This window comes from Ricinus communis, chromosome 2 (assembly GCF_019578655.1).
Source record: "Ricinus communis isolate WT05 ecotype wild-type chromosome 2, ASM1957865v1, whole genome shotgun sequence".
In the NCBI taxonomy this organism is placed as follows: Eukaryota; Viridiplantae; Streptophyta; class Magnoliopsida; order Malpighiales; family Euphorbiaceae; genus Ricinus; species Ricinus communis.
The window spans coordinates 2,569,110-2,583,246 of record NC_063257.1 but is presented as its reverse complement, the minus strand read 5'-3'; the positions used below and the strand labels follow the sequence as shown (position 1 = coordinate 2,583,246).

Here is a 14,137-nt window from a genome sequence, read left to right as displayed (position 1 = left end):
GTTAAAAGAAAAAAAATTCTTTTATGAGCAAAACATTAATTATAATGGTAGGTCTATTCACAAGATTGGGTATATAATCGGGAAAAGCCCAGGCCAGACTTGGTACCATCAAAATGCTGAACTATGAATTTAGTATTTTATTTTGCTCTTCTTCTTCCTCTTTTTTTTTTTTTGTTTTTTTTTTTCAATTTATTAATGAGTACTCCGGGCACGAACTTCCCTAAGCATATTTGGCCCAAGCCTGGACAAGCTAAACTTTAAAAGAAAAAGCCCTCAGGCCTAGATATGAACAGACTTGAATGAACCCGACAGAGAAATGAACAGGTCTATTGCCCTCCCAAAACAGTGAACACAAGAGCAAAGTGAATTATTTCCTTGATATGTAAATGTCCTATTTACATAATGTAAGAAGGGACATGTACAATAAAGTCTTCATAAGAACAAAACATAAATCTATAGTACTCCATTCTTTCTAGGTCTCAATCTTATAAAAACCTACGTCTGCTAAACAGGCCATTAAGGACTGTCAGCTATAAGCAATAAAAATGCTACTTAATTGTATATTTTCTTTCTAAGAAATCAGAATCAGAAGAATAAAAAGAAAGTTTCTTTCTATCTGCGTTTTATTTTCCTTGAAATTTGAGAAGGGTTGTGGAAAGATGGAAAGCAAATTCCTATGGCAACAGCAATCTAACTTTAGATAAAGAAAAGAAAGAAGTTAAGTTGGGCATGTTAAAGCTCACTTATGAATCCCTTTATTAGACCAATCAATGAAGCTATCTCAAAGAGTTCCTGTAGCGTATTTCTCTGAATATGAACATTTACCATCCCCTAGAAGCTGGATGTAGGTCCTCAATCATTGTATCTACATATGAATCAGCAGTTTTTCTGTCTGAAGATAACCTTCCAAGTTTCAGTAAAACATTCAATAAATGCTAATCTTAAAGACAGGAAAAAATACAACTGTTAGTAAGCCATCATAACTTATTAGATATCAACAAAAGTTGCACAGAAAATTTGAGATATCCATACCATTTAAGGGGGAGTTCTTTCACACAATAGTATGGCACTTCACGTATAGGAACTTCTGAGCACATTTCTTGACTTGTAAGGAGCTATCCTATGGAATGCCCCATTTATGGAGCCCAATAAATCATTCTCAATACGGTCATACCTGCATACAGTTAACACACACAAGACTCAAGTTTAAAGTAACTAATGTGAGTGCGCCATGCAATAAAAATAAGAACTACTAGATTTCTGTCCCCATCAGATCAATGCAATTGATCTTTGATTCTTCTCATCAGAAATTTCGACCAACAAATTTAAGTACAATCCCAAGAGTTACTTTGTTTCAGGGCTAACAACTATTCAAGTCATGAATTGCATCCAGTATGATTTTTAATCAATCCAGTTTGAAGTGATTATGGATTTAAAGCGTTAAAGTTTTGGGAGAACTCACAAATTTCGGCAGAGATTATCAGTGGACCCAGAAACAGCGATTATCCGCATTCTCAAGTCCACTATTTCATCCTCTTCATACTTGTCAAACTGCTCATCTAGAAACAAGGAGAGCTTCTCAATATTTCCCTCAAACTGCTGCTGTTGGTTCTCAAACAAATTCTTCTTAATTTCCTTTTCCTTGTCTGTCATCTCATTATTGTGGAACTCATCACCAAACATGTAATAAGCAAATGCATAAGTAACTGAAAGAATTTGCCTTGATCTGAAAAGTATGCACAGTCCATTCATTATCCAACTGAAATCTTTGGATTTTGATTCCCTCTGTTCCAATATGGCAATCTTTTCCTCTATGATTTCCTTAAGTTTAGATTCAAGCTTCAAAGACTCTAAATGTGCCTGGTACCTGTTATGGTAGTGAATATATCGGTCAAGATACCGCTTTGCAAGCTCAGTTTTCTTGACACGGTCTTCTTTATATCGACCACAGCTGTGGTTAGCTATAGTTGTCCAAGTATGATCTCTTCCAGTGGCACTACCACATAGCCAACTGCATAAACAAGGCAAGAGATGGATAACATGGTAATTAAAGTAACTCAAAAGTGATAATTACATCAACAACTAAAATTAGTACTGAAGAACTGAGGGCCTAGTGTAAATGCCTGCATAACAAGATGGCTAATCTAGTCAATATTAATGAGTCATTCTCAATATCTACTAAAGCAACAACATGGGATTATCAAAGTGCTCAAACTTATCATCAAATAAGAAAGGATATTCCCATTAAGGTCATATTACTGCATACAGTATTTATAGGTAAATCCAGCCCTTGCAGTCCACCCCAAAAACAAATCAGAACAGAGACCAAAGAAGAGTAAAAAGTTGTACTTTATATGTGCATACCCTAAAAAGAGAAGAAAATTGATAAAAAGAAAAGGGTAAAATTTGAACAATGTAGCCATCACAAACATAAAAAGTAGTTGAGTAGATAGCAGATCCACGATAAGCTGAAAGCCAGAGTTTATAGTTTCAAACAAGCAACAAGTGTGCCAGGGGATACCCTGGCAATAAAGTTTGGAATTTCCAGTAAGAGGTCTAAACCTTTTGGGTTTGATTCCCATTGGTTTTGAGGCAAAAGGACAAATGGCAAGAGATGGCAAGAGAACACCTACAGAGTTTAGCAATCTGCAAATAAATATTGGCAATGGTAACACCACCCAAAATCTAAAGAAGGAGAAGATGAAAAGTAATTAACTGAACATTAGAATAAGGCAGGAGCAGGAGACACATGAACAACTCTCACCAAAATGCTTGTCCACAAACACAGCTGACTAGGTTGCATCCCCCACTCTTTTCTATTGATTTGTGGCATTTTGGGCAAGGCTTTGCATGGACTGTGATCCAATTGACTGTCGCTGAATCATCCCGGCATTTCTTGGACCAAAGTTCCCACATTATACAAGAACAAGGTGAGTGTATATCAGACAAGCAACTAAAGCAAAACTGTTTGCCACATGCACATTCAACCTCACAAGGTTCATCATCCTCGACTCGTATTGCATTTCCGCAATGGGGAACACTGGGACACCATTTAACTTTTTTATTGTCCTCAATATATGACTCAGAAAGAAAACGATCAAACTTTTCTGCAAGAATAGGATTGTTTGCATATACTAATCGTCTAATTTTTGCATCATCACATACAGCATTGCACTTAGGTTCCATGCACCTAACGCGTCTGCTCTGGCCCTCATTTATCTTCACAATAAAGTGTTGAGTCCAACCTAAACAGAAAGATTTCAAAACAAAATAAAACAAAAAAGAACATCTCTGTCAGGGGTCAGAAAGATAAATAAAATATATTTGCATTTTATAGCACATGAAAGATGGTAAGCTTCTGATTGACAGCAAAGCCTGTGGGGGGTTCTAGACTTCAAATATTCAGAATTGAGAATCAAAGCTAGATGAGATTAATATATTTGTCAACATTTGCTACTGATTTTTGCAGAAAAAGTAACTCAGGATAAATTAACAAGAATAACCAAAGTAGTATAGGTAAGACTAATATTTTTAAAGTGGTTTTTTGCAGAAAAAGTAACTCAGGATAAAATACAATCAATAGAAACACCAAATACAAGTACCAAAGTATGAAAATACCAAATTTATGGTTCAGTTTAAAAGTGATGAAGGCGGGACTTTTCTTTAAAGTAAATTTTGTTATATAGACAATCTGATGTTGCTTTGGCTAAAAACGAAAGTATGAGGACTTTGAAGCTTATAAAATCTAGTGGTGAACTTACAAATGTTGCAAAAGAAGTGACCACAGTCCATGGCAGTCACCTCACTAGCAGATACATCGTCGAAGCAAATAGTGCACTCAACCACAGATGAAAATTGGGACAAAAAAAAGTCATCATTATGGTCTATGATTGTAACACCAGCTTCAGCATACAATTTATCTTTCCCATTTTCTATGAACAACTGAAGCACCCTATCAACATCCCAACGATGATAAATAAGTAAGCTCCGTGCCTGGTACTCCTTCAGCGACAAAAGGTCCATTACTCTACAAATATCCTCTCTCTGAAATATTTAACACCCACAATTTCCCTCTTGTTAAGAAAAGCATCATTACTGTTAAGACATGAAGCATCATTTAATTATTAACTTATACATCTAGTAACAGTAGATAGAAACTTCACCTGTGCAGCCAAGAGAGATTCTCTGGTGATTATCTGCAAACAGAGAAAGAGGAAACAAAATTTATAAAGTTTTTATTTTTATTCCCTTAGTTCTGCACAAAATTTAATACAACAAGAGTTCAAATAGATATAACGACAGTTCAAATTTTCTAAAAGAAATCGTATACCACGCCTATTACATTGTCAAAATTGAGATTTCAATAGTTAACAGCAATCAGTCCTCAAAAGTAGCGTTTGATTGCCGAGAAAAATTGCAAGAAAACAACCAATTACAAAACATTGACACAGTACAATTTGATATTTTGAATTAATTAAAAAAAAAAAAAAACTCTCTAAGAAGAAAAACAACAAAGGCCCAAATTCCCGAATCACACATACCGAAAAAATAAAAATTAAAGAAGAAGAAGAAAAAGGATTATGAAACTAAAAGTAGTTTAGACCTTAGAAGAAGGACTAGTGTTAACTGCGACTATCTCGCTGTCAGATTGTAAGCCGTCAATAGAATCACCATAGTTATCATCATCATAATCTTGATAATAATCATCGTCACTGCTGATATAATCCCCCATCTTATAATCACTATTTACATATAAAAGGAGCGCGAAGAAATAAACAGAGATCATCAAGTTTTGGTGTAAGGAAAGAATAAAGAGGGTCCTGACATTTTTCTATTAGGTTTCTTGTTCTCTCTCTACTAAGGAAGATCGCGTGAAAGTAAGGTTGTAAATTTGAGGTTTAATTCGGGGTTCCATCAGAAAGTACAACAAGAGACTGAGAAAGGGCGAACCTCAAGAGTCATGGCGCAGCTGGATTGTTTTATACGCTTGATAATGCATGCGGATCAGTATATATATATACACTCTTTATTTTCATATTTCTGTCGAAAATAATAAAAAGGCAATAACTAATGTTACTGTAATCATTAGGGATTCTTCCTTTTAATTGTCAATCACATTCAATCTATATTTTGCGTTTAAAATCATCTCGAAAAATGTAGAATCTAATTTTAGTTGACACATAAATAGATTTCAATATATTTATATGATTTGATAAAAGAATAATAATCATTAATCTAACTTATATTTAAATAGTATTAAGAACCTAATGAACATTGATTAGTAGAGTAAACTTAAACAAATAGAAAAGATAAAACTTTGGAATTCACAGGTATATCATATCATATATTTATCCAATGAGTGAGACTCTGCAATAAACGAATAGGGATTTTTCTAAATGACGGCCAAAACATAAGAAATGTTTCTAAATTTTGCACTGATTATTAAAGTGCATTAATTTGACAGGGATGGGCTGCAGCACAGCACTTGCTTGATTGCATTTAAATACAATTACGTGGCTCTAAACCACTGGTAAAATGGAAAGCCAACGTTAGCAATTTCCATATTGCGTACACGTCTTGTGTTTTCTACTTCCCGCTTTCACTTAAAATTACAATTATATACATATTAATAATTGATTAGTATTCCTTATTTCCTTTTTTCTCAATTCGATTCCAAGGCAAAGCCAAAAGAAAAAGAAAAGGGAGCAAGCTTTCAGTATTCTAAATAATTTTTCCAAAAATTATTGAGCCAGTATGTGTGTACTTGTTCATGATCCTTTACAGTATAATGTAGTTATTTGTTATAAATATTATAAACAATTTTTTTACATAAGTATTTAAATATTTTTTATCCTTAATATTTTATTGTATCTTCACAATTTATATGATAATGTCATGTAAATATTTGAACGTAAGATGTTACGTTAGATTGATAAGAATGATGGATGTACCTAATGTTATGTTATTATAGGGGAAATTGCAAAATGCATATAGGGCTTTTTTTTTTCTTCTTTTTTTCCTTATCAAACTTTTCCCTTAAAACTACATAAGTTGAAATTTTTATTATTTTTTTGCAAGTGAACAGGAGGAATAGGATTTAACTTTAATTTATAGGATAAGATACCCTTAAGAGGTCTTGGGGAGCTCAGCTAGCATAGCATTACACTTAAGCTCAAGTTCTTTATGGAATTCAACTTATCTCGAGCTAATTGGAAGCCAAACATTTTGAGTTTAAGATTAAGTTAAAGTTCATACTAGAGGGCCTGCAAAAGCTTCGACTTAACTCTAAACCTAATCATATACTGGTGTGACCCTTCTGTAATAGCAATCATTCATTAAAAAGCATATGGACAGCAAAATAAGACAAGTTCAACCTTTCTATAGAATGGAATTCCTGCTTTGCTTTGAAAAATATGATATCACAGGGGGGCCTTGCTTTTAAATACAGACAAAAATGTATATGAAAGCTGGAAATTAAGGTACCACAACAAATCCAACTTCAACGTTTGGAGAACTGTGGGGCCTTGCGAGCTTTCTTGAGACCAACCTTCTTCCTTTCAACTACCCTCGAGTCTCTGGTCAGAAGCCCTTCCTTTTTCAAAGGGGGTCTATGGCTATCACTCACCTTTAGCAACGCCCGAGCAACACCGAGCGAGATTGCCTGTGCTTGACCTGAGAGGCCACCCCCATGAGCTTTGACAAATACATCATAGCTATTCTCATATCCCAGAGTAACCAATGGCACTTTCACATATTGAAGCCATAACGGATTACCTTGAAGATATTCCTGCACAGCATTAGAAAACCCACTAACATGGAGAGAGAGAGAGAGAGAGCAAAAGAAAGATGACTTCTAGTTCCATAGTCATAGAAGTCAATTGGGACATAATTATGCCCCAAAAGATATCCCTGAGAGTTGCACTAGCATATTCATCTAAATTCTAAAGGTAGCCTAAAATGATTTTTCCCAATCCCCAAGTGAATCAGTGCAAACCGTAAATAATAAGAGGTCACTCTTTTTTACATGGAAGGTATATGGCTGTAGAATGGACTCATTATTTGGGAGCACAGAGGAAGAAACCAAAACCATAGGAAAGACAATCAACACGACTCAAGTTTGTTATTCCATGCACTGGATCAGCTGGAGAAGTCGAATTTTCTACACCCTGATATAAGATGGAGTCTGATCTCCCCGCTGGTTCTCTCAGAAAAGTAATACACAAAGAAGTTGACACGAACAAGGAAAAGTCATTTGAACACGATTGGGGTAAATAACTATTTAGTAACTAAAAAACTAACAGTAAAATAAGTCATTTTATTTCCCCTCTCTCTTCTAGCATGTTTGAAAACAAATGCATGTATAGCATGCCAAAATGAATACAAGGGTTGACTGAGTCACCAGCAAAGCAATAAATTCAAACATCACAAATAACATAATGCTTTTATCTTTTCAGGTAATTTACAGCATGGAAGTGAAAATTACTTAAAACACATTCAGATGAATAGATAGGTAAAGAGCTAATCTTTACTTACAAAGACATAGTTTTACCAGCACTTTACCAAATAAGAATTGAAAAGCTGAGCAAGCATTCCATTTTCTTGTTCTTAAGAAGAACCAAATATACAAGCATACAGAGACGAGAAACACACATATATGGAAACATCAAACTGTACAGGTAAACACTACCATAGCACTCTCTGGCTATAGCAACTTCTTCTTGAATTATTATCATATAAAATACACGTGGTAAAAAGGCCTCAGTTCATTATCTTTTAACACTATAAACACACAGATACCTCCTTGCAAAAGCTCACATTAGGCACTCGAATAAGCATGCAACCCAAAGAATCTGCTTTCGTTTAAGTTAGGTATGCTATACAGACACATGGGTTAAACAGAAAGAGAGGGATGAAGAATGCTTTTACAGTCTATATAAAAGTATAATCCACTGCAAAGAGACATTCTTCATCATCTGAGTCCACCTTTCAGTACCTCCACTCTCAAACCCATGATTAAAACTTTAAATCTAACAATTATCAGATTTGCCATTTAGGCATAAACCAATTTGAGATACTCATTACATTATAAAGACATCCTTTTTCTTTGGAGAAATCAAAACTTATGTTTTCGCGATCAAAACCTATGCTGTCTCTGTATGCAACCTAAACCACAACATGTATGGAAGAACATAGCTTTTCCAATTCATTTTGAAAATTTGCATTTTTTGCAAATTTCGAAACAACTCAATAGCTTAGGCTTCCTTAGAGGAAAATATCGTGTGCAAGAATTCAATTCAATTCATTTCTTCAGATAGAACTCAATTAAATCTCAATTTAAAATAAGGGAGATATATAACCTTAAGAACAGGAAAAAGAGAGAGGATGAACCTTGGCATCGCGGTAATTGATAATAACTTTGCCAGTGCCTTCTTGAAGAACGACACGAGCAATGGCGCATTTACGACGGCCGGTGCCGAAAATAGGTTGGGCAGCGAAACCTCCGGGAAGCCTAGATTTTACTAATTTTTTCAGGTCCGCCGTCTGGGGTTCTGCCACGGTGGCGGAGACACGAAGGGGAGACGGTTTAGAGTTGCACAGAGAAAGAGATTTGGAAAATGAGAGAGTGTTTGGTTTTTGACTAATTTGCGAAGAGAATGAAAGTGAAGATAAGGAGGAGGTCAGAGAGGAGATTGAGATTGACATTTTTTCTTTTTCAATTTTAATTCTCAGCTCAATTCTTGAGCTATAAAGCTTCACTGAGTGAAAGAAAGGAAGCTACAAGAGGATAACGTTTCGCCAATTGTTGACAATACTTTGCTTGAATGACTGCATAAATGCGAGGCTTTTTAGCAACTTCCAACAACTTCTATTTTTTAAATATTAAAAATGAACTACAATAATATAAAAAATAAATAAATATTAATTTTATTCTACAAACTCATTAATTAAATAACCGATGATTAAATTTTGTTATATATTATTTGCTCTTTAAACTTCTGTGCAGCATACAAAATTATTTTTTAAAACTAAACTTAATTAATGATTTTCTAATGAAAATCTTGATATAAATTATATTTAGTATAAAATTATAAAATAAAAAAATTATTTTTTAAATATTAGAAAGTAACACATAAGATAAATAATAATTACTTATATATATATATATATATATATATAATTGAACACTTTCTCTGTTTTACATATATATATAGCGTTTTCATATTCACATTTTCTACTTTTGAGTATGTATTGCACTCAAGTACACTTAAGGAGGAATTTTATAAAATTTGCAAGTTTTATCAAAATTATCTTTTAACTAAAATATCTATATTTATAATATCTCTTTCACCAAAAATATAATAATTCCAAAACACATAGCAGGTAAAATTTTGTTTTATTTTTAATAAACAAGAGTTGTTTAAATGTTTTATTTATTTATTTTATAAATAAAAATATTATATTATATATATATATATATGACCTTTTATTTTTAGGCTCTATATATAAAAATTTAGTATAATTATAAACGATCATGATATTCTAGTATGATTTGCTATTCTCGTTCATTTTCCATCCATTTTTTAAGCCTTGCTGTTTGGGAGCAATGTATTATTATACAGCCCCATATATATACACACAAGGAGTAAATGAAAGTCCATAGATTTTTAGGTATTGGCTTTTTTTTTTTCTTTCTTTGAAGGAGCTTTTTAGGTATTGTTCAACAAAAATATTATATTCAATAGCCCCATTATCTTAGCGGTTCTTGCAGCATTTGGAATTGACATTGAACCCTTTTATTTTGAAAGTAATATTCAAATGAGTACCGAAAGAAGAAAAATCCTGAATGCAACAAAAATCGATGTGTCACCCTTACTCAATCAACAAGTTACAGATATTACTTCAGCTCAAGGTGACAGACACCAGCAGCTACTTCACTTAATCAGAGGTCAATCACTTCTTGCCACATCAAGATTCTGAGTTTGGTTCAAACTAAAATAAGAAATTACTGTGGTTGCTATAGCCTAATCAAAATCAAACTCCTCGCATTGAAAAACTTTCTTCATCTGTCTCAGCCCATGATGTGTTTTGCTGTCATTGTTTCTGCATAAGCAACAATTTCTTGTCACACCCTTTAACGAACTAGCAACTTCTTTTCAGATTAATGCTCTGCAGCTGCTCCTCCCCATTTCTTAACTCGGCTCTCAGCTTCTTCAGCCTGCAAATCCAATAGAATTTAGTCGACAATTTCACAAGGAATGACAAATGCAGAAAGAGTTGTAATAGTACTAACTTCTTTGTTCCAGTTAGTTATTGAAGTGACTATAATCAAGATAATGGTCTGCAAACAAATTCCTCCAATCATCCCTGACCAAACACCCTGCAAGATACAGATTGATGTGCTCATTAGAAGGGAAATAGCTAACATATTATTCAAATTTCTAAGAAGATAGCTAATCGAAACTAATTACAGACAGGTTCTGGTACTTTACCATTGCCCCGAAACCAAATGTGAATCCCAGGAGTATACCAGCCGGTAATCCAACTACATAGTAACAACCAATATTGATGTATGCTACAAGAGATTGCCATCCGGCTCCAACAGCAACACCTTGAGGAAAAGCAGTAGAGAAAAAATATTTAACATAGACAGAAAAAAAGGTTCGGTCATGTATGGAAGACTTTGAAGTCCTTTTAGGGCGTACCAGATAAGACAGGCTGAAGGCTGTTTAGAAGTACGGTGATTCCAAGCAAGACAGCAAGTTTGGTAGTTTCTTTAGCAACAGCATCACTGGTAGTGAAGAGGTAAGGGAAATAGTCTCTTGTTGCGAAAACCAAGGCCATGCAAACAACTCCAATCGAGATGGAAGTCACTGAAACCACTTTCACTGAATATTTTGCACGCCGTGAATTACCAGCTCCAAGTTCATTTGATACTCTCACACTGTCACGATAACAAGCAAGCACAAGTTAATCACAATTTTCTCACTGATAGTTACAAAGGAGAATAATCTGAAAACCTGGTAGATGAAAACTACATGGGATTTTTTGTTTCCTGATTTCTCTAGGCGGGCAAGAAAGGATATAATAATTCCATTTAAAAGATCAATATTAAGTACTGGAATAGAAGAACAAGGAGACAGAGATGCATCACCTTATGGCAGCATTGAATCCTAGAGCAATCATCGCATCCCATCCTTGCAAGTTCATGCTGCGAATCCGAAGAAACAAATTAACTAAAGAAATGTTCTCTGCATGTACAGCTAATTAAGGATACTCGCTTAGAATTCCAAGATGAAAAACAAATCAAAAAAGCACTCCTGCCAATTTATAGAAAATCCATTGCAAATCCGCAGTATGTAACAAAGACAATAATCTTGTATGTAATGGATAAGAAAGGTGAATGATTGAATCTTTACCAGATAGAAATGGCATCAACTGGTATCAGGGGATTAGGCAAACGACCAGTTATCACTACAAGGATCATCAAGTACCAAAACTCCAAGCTGCAATTCATTTTAGCTCAATAATATCAGCATTAAGTCGTTCCTGATTACGTGATACACAGCTAAAGGTGACAGTCGAAGAAATTACCATAACATAACAGCAGATGCCAAAGAAAGCTTGACAAAACCCCCCAAGTCAGCAAATGCAAGCCATGTGAAGCCACTCCAAGCACCATCAGACTTGGTAATGAAAATGTACAACAATTGTGCAATAACTATAATCCACCATGAAGTGTTGAGAGTGATTGCTGCGCCAGTTAAGCCCCATCCAAGCTTTAGTATTAGCAACCAGCTGAAAATTGCATGCAACACTAGCACCGCAGCTGATATCCACGCCATCACATACACTTTGCTCTGTGATTGCAAGAATTTTTGTATGGGAAAATTCACCGCATAAGCGAATAATTGCGGGAGCATCCATATAGCAAATTTTCCTGTACAAAATGCAATAACATTCAAGAGTAAGCAATCTGATTTTGTATATAATATATTAATTCTGTACTTTCCTAGTGCTTCTCATATTCCTAAATGAGCTAAATTATTTTTAGTGAATCAATTTTGAATTTTGTTTCTTTTCCTGAACTGGAGATGCTTATGATGAGAGCCCATGATACCAACTCTTTGCCAAATTAGCTTGTACCATGACAAAGTCTACAAGAGATGTAAATAGCTAAACAACAAATGGGCATCTTTTCTTGACAAAAAACTAACCTGCAGCTTCAGATATCTGAGTAGTCTCTCCAATAAGCTCTAGGATGGGAGGAGACCAGACATAAATCGGAACCAATAAGCAAGCAGTTGTCAACAAAATGACCCATGATCTCTGCATGTACACACCCAACATTCTGAGCTGCCCTGCACCGTATGCTTGCCCACATAGTGTCTCTAATGCACTCCCCATTCCCAACTGCACTCAACAGATAAAAGATTAGTCAAACATCATTCTGATTAAGTGTCCTTTCTCTGGAAAAGCGCATGCCTTTATTGGACTTAATTATTGATTACTAAGAAAAGATTCAAAACTTGTATATTCAACCAAGTTCAAAATGGGTTTTTCACTTGTCAGAGTAAGCTTTCCTTGCTTAATATAGACTCCGCAACTGGCCTACTAACCCGATTACAATTTGAATTTCTTACTTTTTAGAAACTATAATAGGTAAAGCTGCCCATATAAGGCAATTTTGGTCACGTTTCGGGAATTTATACGATTAGAAAGACTTAATTAAACTAATTACTAATAATGACAGATAAAGTTTTGTCTTCAATAGTAATGAGCTTTAGCTCACTCGTGTTAAGAGTTACGAGGTCATGATTTTGAACCCTGAAAGCAGAAAATAGAGGGAAAAAGCACAAGACAAAGAAGAAGAAGAAGAAGAAGAAGAACTCACCATGACTCCGAAGGCGAGACCAGCAATAACAGAGTTCTCAACAGAGACAGCAGCAAGATCAACCTCACCCACAAGACCAGCAAAGGTCTGAGTGAGTGCACCGAGTGAGTACTGGCAAATGGAAGTGAAAATAGCTGGCCCTGCAAGTTTCCAGAGCCTCTTTGACTCATCCGAAAATTCTTTAAGGACGCTAACAGGCTTCTCCTCGTCGAGATGACCATTGCCACTGGTATGATCGTGGAGAAGTGGAGTATCGACTGCCATGGCTTTTTGCTTGGCTATGTGGTCAGTTTACTGCCCTAAGAATAAAAGGATACGGTTGTGAATATAGTATATAAGATATGCGCAAGCTTAGCGAAGATCTGTATTTCTTGGCTAACCAGGTGGGTGTAAGACTAGCTAATAAGTGCTCTCTCTTTGAAAGGTTGTTATACTTGCACATAACGTAACACATGAAACCAATTAAATATTCCAACGACCACCCTTGATAACTTTGAAATTCTGGTTCTAAACTCCCTTCCCTTGTCAACTTCGGAACTGCAAGTCACCCGCCCCTCTCAAATATCACAACATATTATTTTATTATATTAAACACGAACTCTGAAGATATTATGTTTGGATATTCAATGCCCGACAATTCCCACCTGTAAAAAATACCATTGGTCTAAAATTACCCAAATTGGTACAGCAACAGAACTCATCATTTAGTTATATAAAATAAAAATTATCTGAACTTATTCCGTCAAATTTTTCTTCTCTTTCTCTACAAGATTAAGTAACAGTAGAATCAAGAATGAGATTTAAGTTACCATTTGACTAACGGTAATATGTAAATCTGAATTATAAATATTCTTACAAAAATAAAATGCGAAGTTTTAAATAATGTACCATGATTTCTCCATTATCGGATCAAATATCAATAAAAATTAAAGGCTAGCTTCGTTATATGGTCAGTGCCGGATGTTGTGTCGCTCTTGCATATTCTTTAAAAATTCTAAGTTAATTTTAGTCTTGAATTAGAATTGTGAAATAAGTGATATTATTGGTGTTCTTATAGTCTTACTTGTAAAAATTAGGAAAGCCTAAAATTTTTTAGGGTCACTTTTATGATCAATGATAAAAATATTACTTCTTTTTATTGTATAATTCATACTATCATGAGATCTTCAATGAATATAAGAAATTTGTGCTATTGATTTTTTATTAATATTTTCTTGTTTAATTTAATTAACTAGAATAAAAAAT

At 34.5% G+C, this 14,137-nt stretch overlaps 3 protein-coding genes across 7 annotated transcripts; all 3 read right to left on the bottom strand.

The window, feature by feature from the left end:
* Positions 1-346: 346 nt before the first annotated feature.
* LOC8260926 (probable E3 ubiquitin-protein ligase ARI2) lies at positions 347-5,032 on the bottom strand. Of its 5 annotated transcripts, XM_015721134.3 has the most exons (8): positions 4,604-5,032; positions 4,164-4,196; positions 3,762-4,044; positions 2,765-3,245; positions 1,868-2,011; positions 1,463-1,726; positions 1,033-1,174; positions 347-892 (listed from the first exon to the last, which is right to left on the bottom strand). In XM_015721134.3, exons 1-7 carry the CDS (start codon positions 4,784-4,786, stop codon positions 1,072-1,074), a joined length of 1,491 nt encoding a protein of 496 aa, XP_015576620.1. In that variant the 5' UTR covers positions 4,787-5,032; the 3' UTR covers positions 347-892; positions 1,033-1,071. The 5 variants fall into 5 exon arrangements, with proteins under 5 accessions (XP_015576620.1, XP_048227040.1, XP_015576613.1 ...); XM_048371083.1 differs by having other exon boundaries at positions 347-903; positions 1,463-2,011; positions 4,604-5,027; XM_015721127.3 differs by having other exon boundaries at positions 347-940; positions 1,463-2,011; positions 4,604-5,026.
* Positions 5,033-6,359: 1,327 nt separating this feature from the next.
* LOC8260927 (30S ribosomal protein S9, chloroplastic) lies at positions 6,360-8,829 on the bottom strand. Its single transcript, XM_002510282.4, has 2 exons — positions 8,389-8,829; positions 6,360-6,787 (listed from the first exon to the last, which is right to left on the bottom strand). Exons 1-2 carry the CDS (start codon positions 8,701-8,703, stop codon positions 6,500-6,502), a joined length of 603 nt encoding a protein of 200 aa, XP_002510328.1. The 5' UTR covers positions 8,704-8,829; the 3' UTR covers positions 6,360-6,499.
* Positions 8,830-9,771: 942 nt separating this feature from the next.
* On the bottom strand, positions 9,772-13,316 carry LOC8260928 (protein DETOXIFICATION 33). The gene is made up of 9 exons (XM_002510283.4): positions 12,893-13,316; positions 12,216-12,411; positions 11,593-11,938; positions 11,418-11,504; positions 11,153-11,209; positions 10,704-10,942; positions 10,491-10,609; positions 10,292-10,378; positions 9,772-10,216 (listed from the first exon to the last, which is right to left on the bottom strand). The coding sequence occupies exons 1-9, from the start codon at positions 13,154-13,156 to the stop codon at positions 10,160-10,162; spliced, it is 1,452 nt and encodes a 483-aa protein (XP_002510329.1). The 5' UTR covers positions 13,157-13,316; the 3' UTR covers positions 9,772-10,159.
* Between the last annotated feature and the right edge of the window lie 821 nt (positions 13,317-14,137).